This window comes from Parus major, chromosome 17, assembly GCF_001522545.3.
Source record: "Parus major isolate Abel chromosome 17, Parus_major1.1, whole genome shotgun sequence".
Taxonomy (NCBI): Eukaryota; Metazoa; Chordata; class Aves; order Passeriformes; family Paridae; genus Parus; species Parus major.
In genome coordinates, this window is record NC_031785.1 from 8,312,944 (window position 1) to 8,320,132 (window position 7,189).

Sequence of the window (7,189 nt, forward strand, 5' to 3'; positions counted from 1 at the left end):
GTTTTCACACCTGTATTTGGCCTAAGAGCTTATTTACAAGATAACATTTCTGCATCTATTTAAAACCATTTCTAATTGATTCTGCTCCTCTGCAAATGTGTTTCTTTGTGATGTAAGTGTGAATTTGGAGACATGGAATGAATCCCGAGTACATATTTGTGCCCAGCTGATGGGTGGTGCTCCATGACTTGCTCTCTCGTATTGAATGCAAGTGGAGCATGAAAGCAAGGAAGTCACCGAGGTGTGAAATGATGCGGCTCCCACTAATGAGGAGATAATTCCGCATGTCAGAGAAATCCCTGCCTGGAGCCTTGTGGCTGGGATCACAAACACTTCCCTGTGATCTCCGCAGCTCTCAGATTTCCACAATCTGACCGGTTACATCCATAGATCATCCAGCATGTTGAAAGCCTGGCCTTTCCCCTTTCCATTCCTTGGGATCTTCTATAAGAAATGGTTTTTAGTTCTTTTTCTCGCGTTTTTAGTCGAGAATGTGTGTCCCCTCCACTTTTCTCTTCATGTATCACAATGGATAACCCCTCCAAGCCTGTTTTTGGTAGGATTTCTCAGCCTGGCTTTGGATGTGTTTGTGATTTTTGGCAGGAATTCCCCTCATGGTTTGTGCTAAGAGCATTCACTGATGGCTGTAGGAAAGACAAAAGGCGAGTTTGGATGCTTAGGGTTCCAATGTGATGTAAATGAGCAAAGTTCTGTAATCAAAGAGAGCTGATTTCCAGCAGCTGAGGATGTGCCAGGAATGCTGGAAGGTTCCATCTCATCCCTGTGTCTGCTGCTCTGGTCCTGCTGTTCGGTGGCTCTGTGGGAACCAGGCTGCGCTGCTGATGCTCCCTTTGCTCCAGGCCTGGATTAAGACTCCAAAAAACCAGGAGAGCTCCTCTGTTTGCTTTGTTTTCAGAGCTCCCAAGGCACAGCACACAGAGTGTGTTGGAGAAGGTGTTAGCTGTTGTTCTGGGGTTGTTATGTGAGCCTGATTAACACAGAACCTAATTAAATAATCCGACATCAGCACCACTCTGCAACCCAAGTAACAGATTGATTCTCTGTTGTTATCCAGAGGAGGAACCCGAGCTGGGAGCATTTTCAGTAGCAGAGACTGGCTGGGATGGTTTCCAGCTCACCTGGACAGCAGCTGAGGGTGCCTATGAGAGCTTTGTCCTTCAGGTGCAGGAGCCTGGGCAGCCCGAAGAGACCAGGAATGTCACAGTGCCGGGGGCCCTGAGCTCTGCCAATGTCACCGGCCTCAAGGCCAACACTCCTTACACCATCACCCTTCAGGGGGTCGCTCGGGGCTACAGGACCAAGCCCCTTTCTCTTGAGACCACCACAGGTACCTTTCCTCCAGCCCCCGGTTCTTTCTGACAGGGATGTGAGCTGGAGCTCTTGTGAGAGCTGAGCAAATCCTGCTCGCTGCCTCAGCCTTGCATGGAGAGCTCATTAAAGCTTGGCTGGACACCCCTGGCACAGAATTCCCTCATGGTCAGGCTTTCCAGCCAGAGCTTCAGTGTCCTGGTGCAGCCCTTCCCTGCCTGCTTGTCCCCACCCCAACTCACAGCAGCTTTTTTTTGTTCTCTCTCCTCACTTACGTGGCTGCCACTAACAGCAAAACCCCAGCTGAATGTTGTAGCTGCTTGGGAAAGGCCAGGTTGCCTGGTAAAATTATAAAAATCTGTCCTAATCAAAATCTGAGGGTGTGTTCAGTGTTTATCCTGAAGCTGCCTCTGAAATTCTGCAGTAGCTTCAGTGTGAATTTCTCAGTGTGGTAAAATTGTGTGTACCTACTCAGGGCAAGGACAAACACGTCCTGTATGTCCTCATGTAGGAAATACACAAATTAAAGGACACAAATTAATTCCTAACAAGATTAATAAAATATGTTGAGCCATCTAAGATGATGGGACAGTCTGATTGGCCTGAAAAAGACATAATTCAAAAGATCAAATCCAGCAGAACTACCCTGGCACAAAACTGGCCTGGGAGGAGGGAGGTGAGCTCTGCTATCAGGAGCTTGCAAGAAACTCATCAAGGTCCCCAAAATAATTTTCTGGCTGATCTACAGGCAACAGTTTGAAATAAGAGCTTATCACAGGCTTTGACCATGAGAGATAAATGTATATTTACATCTCTGCTGTGTGGCTGTCTGATCCTCCCAGGTGCGATGATAACAATGTGAATTAATTGGCGCTAAAGGGGCACCAGTGGCCTTTCCTTCAGATAATTTCTCATAGATGATTTCTGCTGCCTCTGGGCTCCCCTACAGCCCTTTGCAGCCTCCTGTCTCTGTGAGACAGCCAGAGCTGGCTCATGCCAGGTTCCCCCAGCTCAGAAAGGGCTGGAAGCACCTGTGAGAACCGAGCAGAATGAAACAAAAAGTGCAGCAGAGCTTGCTTGTTTCTGTAGTGCTCGAAGCAGCCTGGCCTGGGCAGGAATGTGTCTGTGCTGAGCTCTGAGTCCTCACCAGGAGCTGGGAGCAGATGCCCGTGGAGAACAGAGCAATGTGCTGGACAAAGAGACAAAGCAGGAAACACATCATGGGTGTCCTGCCGAAATATGCAGTGTGCTCCCTTCCTTTACCCTCCTGAAAACAGAAAATGCCCTGCTGAGGTTTTCCCTTCCCTTTCTGGGTCAAGCTCAGCACCCAGCTTTTCAAAGTCTTCCCTTCTGGGGACTTCCAATTGTTAGAAATATCTGAACCTTCCTGTAACGCTGTGGGGATGTCTGCAGAGAGGAAGAAACCCCAAGGCATCTCTGCCTGCTTTGCATTTTGGCTCCAGCTCCAAAATTACAAGCCAGCTTTCATAGACTTAAGCTGAAAGGGAAAGCAGAAGAGTAAACAAAACACAAGATTTTCCTTGGGATAAAGCGACAGCTTTGGTTTTAGCCTCTCCTAAAACTGGAAACCATCTCTTCCAAATGCCCCAGGGGCATTCAAGAAAGTCCTTTTGCATCTGCTTTCATGCTCAGACCTCAAAGACATGGCTGCTCCTGCAGGGAGAGGGAAATAACCATCGTTTTAAATGTTATTTTAATTTTTCCTTAACATTTTTCGTTTCTCTAACATTTTGCCACGCTTTCATTTGATTTCCTCCCCTCAGTACCTGTCTGCTTGTAGCAAGCTTTTACTCACACCCCCTTCCCCAGCTCGGAGTGCTGCCAGCATGGCAGAGAGGAGCCTTTGAGAGCAGGAGGAGGTCGGGGGCTCTTCTGACCGCTGTTGTTTCCCTCCCCAGGAGAGCAGCCCGGCGTTGCTGAGCTGATGGTCTCCAATGTTACCTCCGAAAGCTTCAACCTCTCCTGGACAGCCTCCAACGGGGATTTTGACGTCTTTACCATTGAAATTATTGATTCTAACAGGTTGCTGGAGCCCATGGAGTTCAACCTCTCAGGGGACTCAAGGACTGCTCATATCTCAGGGCTTTCTCCCAGCACTGATTTCATTGTCTACCTCTCCGGGATCTCTGGCGGGTTCCGCACACAGGCAATCAGTGCTGCAGCTACCACAGGTACACAAAACCTACCTCAGCTCTAACTCTGCTTTTTTGAACTCTTCCTTACAGGTTGTGCCCCTCCCCTGCCCTCAGCCACCCCACCAGCCCACCCATTTCCTAATCCCCTGCGCTTCGGAGGAAGACCAGCCGAGGACACTGTGAGCTGTGAATGTTGAGCCACCATCCCACCCAGCAAAGTCAGGCAATCACATCGTGTTGGGACCTCATTCACACAATGAGTTCAAACATTAGGGCTGGGGCAGCCTCTGAGGCAGGCGAGAAGCAAAGCAAATATCCCCAAAACCAAGCAGGAGATGATTCCTTACGTTCAGTTTCCATCCTGCGTGTTGTCCCACAGCACAGAGCAGACACAGTTTCTCTCAGATAAGCTGATTTCTAGACACAGATTTACCCTGATTCTCCCAAAAGATGTCAGGCACGTTTCAGGCTGTGCCAGCACAATCCTGCAAGGCACGTTCATGGCTGAAATTCAGCTTTAATTATTCAGGTTGTGTTGGGTGAGAGATTGAAAAGTCCATTTGAGTTGGTGTCAGAGAGTGGAATAGGCAGGAGCTGAGTTGTTGGCACGTTGCACATTTCAAGGTTTTACAGCTGGCAGAAAAGACAGGGAAGTCAAATGTTCAGGATGAGAGTGGGGAGTGAGGACTGGACTACAGAAACAGAACAGTGTTCTTGTAGGCAGATAATGGCTCATGTTGTGATTGTTTAACACCTCCACCAAACTTTGTCCCTCTAGGAAAAGTTGCCGTAGTGATTTGTCATAGGAATGTTGTAATGTGGTCAGTGAAAGTAAAATATCAAATCTCAGCTATCAGGTAATATAATATCAGTTTCCAGCAGCAGCAGACTCTGAATATCCTCATTTGGTGATGGGTGGCAGGGTCTGGGTGACAGCAGGGCTATGGGAAGTATGGAAACACAAGGCTGGGTGACCCTCGTGACCCGTAAATTCATACTTCTCTATTAATTTATTTTATTGCTTTGGCTTTTAATAACTGTGATACATTTCCATTTGTTTTTCTTCCTGTAGTACAGGAACTTCTCCTTAGCAAACTCAGTGTACCAAACGCTACCTCAGACAGCCTGTCACTCTCCTGGGAGGCACAGGACAAGGCCTTTGAGCATTTTATTCTGGAAGTCAGGAACTCTGACTTCCCCTTGGACTCCCTGGTGCTCACGGTGCCGGGGGACTCCCGGCACTCTGTAGTGACCAACCTCAAAGCTGCCACTAATTACACAGTCCAGCTCCATGGGGTAATTGATGGGCAAGGTGGGCAGACCTTGACAGCCATGGCAACCACAGGTATTTCACTGTTTCCAGGTTTGCTTTTTATTCTCCTTTCTCTTGCTGTCCATTGAACTGCTCTAAAACGTGGCTCCAACTCATTGTCGTTCCCTTGAGGAATTACAGGGAGATCACCATGAGGGGAGGCTGAAATGCACTGAGAGAGCTTGGAAAAAGATCTGAGGCAATGGAAAAGGCTGAAAAAGTGCCCCCAGCATTAAGAGAGTCAGCAGTAAACCGTGATGGTTTCCTTATATATACACACCCCTCTGCAAGTTCAGTGTATATATAATTGCCTTGCTCCCGATGCTTGATGTGTTTCACTCAGCATCTTTGCACTTGGTCTTGAATGAAGTTGTTCATCCCACCCTCCCTTGCTTTGCTGGGGGTGGGAGAGAGGCCTCCATGTGGTTCTCAGCCTGGAGAGGCTCCTGCATGTCAGTTTTGTCCTCCTCAAACCCAAATGTCTCCCAAGGCATTTGCATCTCTGGTGGGCGTTTCGTGCCGCATGTGAAATGACCAACCCAAACTGCATGGAGTGGTCTGGCCACCTTCTGCTGGCTCTGATACGTTCCCTGCCCAGGATTTTCGTGTTGTCAGCACAGAGCAGGGCTCAAAAACCAAATTCCCCTTTTCTTGGTGGCCAGCCCACCACTCTGTTCCGTGCACTGCTCCCTTTGAGTCTCCAGGTCCTGTCTTGTTTTCCCGTGGTGGTGGTGGTGGTGATTCCAGGATGGCAGGAGATCACTAAGACTTGCCTGAGGATGTGATTCCAGCTCATTTTGCATGCAGCATTCCCGGGAGTCAGGCTGTCATGACGGGAATGTGCCTGACCGTGGATGCAGGTGGCATGTGAAGGAATGCCAGGATGAGGTTGGAAAGGCTCCGTTTGTCCTTTCTGAGCTGCATGTGGGGCTGAGGGCTCCGTTCTCCTGGGTTTTCCATCCAAGCCTGTTTGCTTTGTGGATATTTTCTCATCTCCTTGCCTGATTTCAAGAGCACCATGGTGGCACTTTCTGTGCTGGCCATGAAGGCATCCATGGTCACTGGTTGAGAGCATGACATCTGTGCCATCTGTGTCCTTAATCGGGGCCACTTCCATTCACCTCTTCCCAAACAATTCCAGAGAAAATCCAGATGGATTATTACTTAAAAGTCTTGCAATGAGGGATGGGACTAAAAGTTGGAACATCTTGCAGCAGTTTTGTTTTAGCAGAGAAAAAGATTTCACTCTTTCACCACTCTCTGTCGGTGGGATGCCTCTCTCTGACTTTTCTCCCAGCATGGATCACCTTTCCATCATTATTTTTCTGTGTCTCACTGGCTGCATTTCCCAAGGTGTTCTTGGTTCCTACTCAATTGGAAACATAAAAAATAGATGACCAGCCCAGAGAGCAAACACAGGATTCTCTGACCCTCTGACTGTTGGGTCGTGTTTGTTCTCTCTCTGGGCTTTAATGAAACTTTAATGATTTTGTGTAAAAAGTTTAAAAGAGAATGGGTAAGGAGCTCTCCCTCTCCTGAAGGACAAGTTGTTGTCCTGGCAGGGCAGAGATGTGAATTTTAATTTCCTCCAGCAGAAAAGGAAAGTCTTTGCTTCTTAAGGAGGTGCCCTGAGCACTGAACAGTCAGGAAGGAGAGCAAGAGCAGAGTTGTGGGGTTTGTTGTTCATTAGGCATTCTCTGATTGTGCCTAATCAGAGGATGAGGAACACCTTATCTGTGGAGTCCAGGGAGGTTTTGGCCTGAGATTAGTGCTGAGATAATCCTTGTTAGGCCTGAAATCCCTCATAAACCTCAGGGTCCAAAAATAGAAGTATCTACAACTCCAGGCAACAGAAACACCAAACAGAACCTGGATTGTGATTTCAAGGATTCCTGCCTGAATCCTACTTTCTCTGCTTTGGAATTGCTGTAGGTCTGTGTTGCCATCAAATTCCCAGTGTGGAATTCCCCCAATTTGTATGTGTGTGTTGTTGGTGCTGCTCTAAACCACACCCACATCTCATTAGGCAAGCTGAGTTTATTTAAGAAAATTTAATGAAAAAATATGAATTAAAAGTCAGCACTAATTTCAGTGGCTTCTTTCCAAAACCTGAGAAGATAGCTCTGTAAAGCTGTTTTTTAAAACGAATTTTATTTTAGTTTGTTTTGTTTTGTTTGATTTTGTTTTATTTTATGTTTTATATATTTTGTTTTTTACTTTATTTTACTTTATGATATTTTATATATTTTATATTTTATATTTGATACAATTTTTATTTTATTTTATTTATTTTACTTTATTTTAATTTATTTTATTTTACTTTATTTTATTTTTAATTTTATTTATTTTATTTTACTTTATATTTATTTTATTTTATTTTATTTTATTTTAT

General features: G+C 46.4%; 1 protein-coding gene across 4 annotated transcripts in view; it reads left to right on the plus strand.

Moving 5' to 3' along the window:
• The window catches only part of TNC (tenascin C), a 64,607-nt gene that overhangs the window by 36,226 nt on the left and 21,192 nt on the right, over positions 1-7,189 (plus strand). The window contains exons 11-13 of one of the 4 annotated variants that reach the window (XM_019008471.2): positions 1,076-1,348; positions 3,249-3,521; positions 4,558-4,830. The exons of 2 other annotated variants lie outside the window; for them this stretch is intronic. In XM_019008471.2, the coding sequence (XP_018864016.1) occupies positions 1,076-1,348; positions 3,249-3,521; positions 4,558-4,830 (819 nt within the window). The remainder of the gene's footprint in view (positions 1-1,075; positions 1,349-3,248; positions 3,522-4,557; positions 4,831-7,189) is intronic. One more of the 4 variants, XM_015645264.2, reaches the window with a different exon arrangement.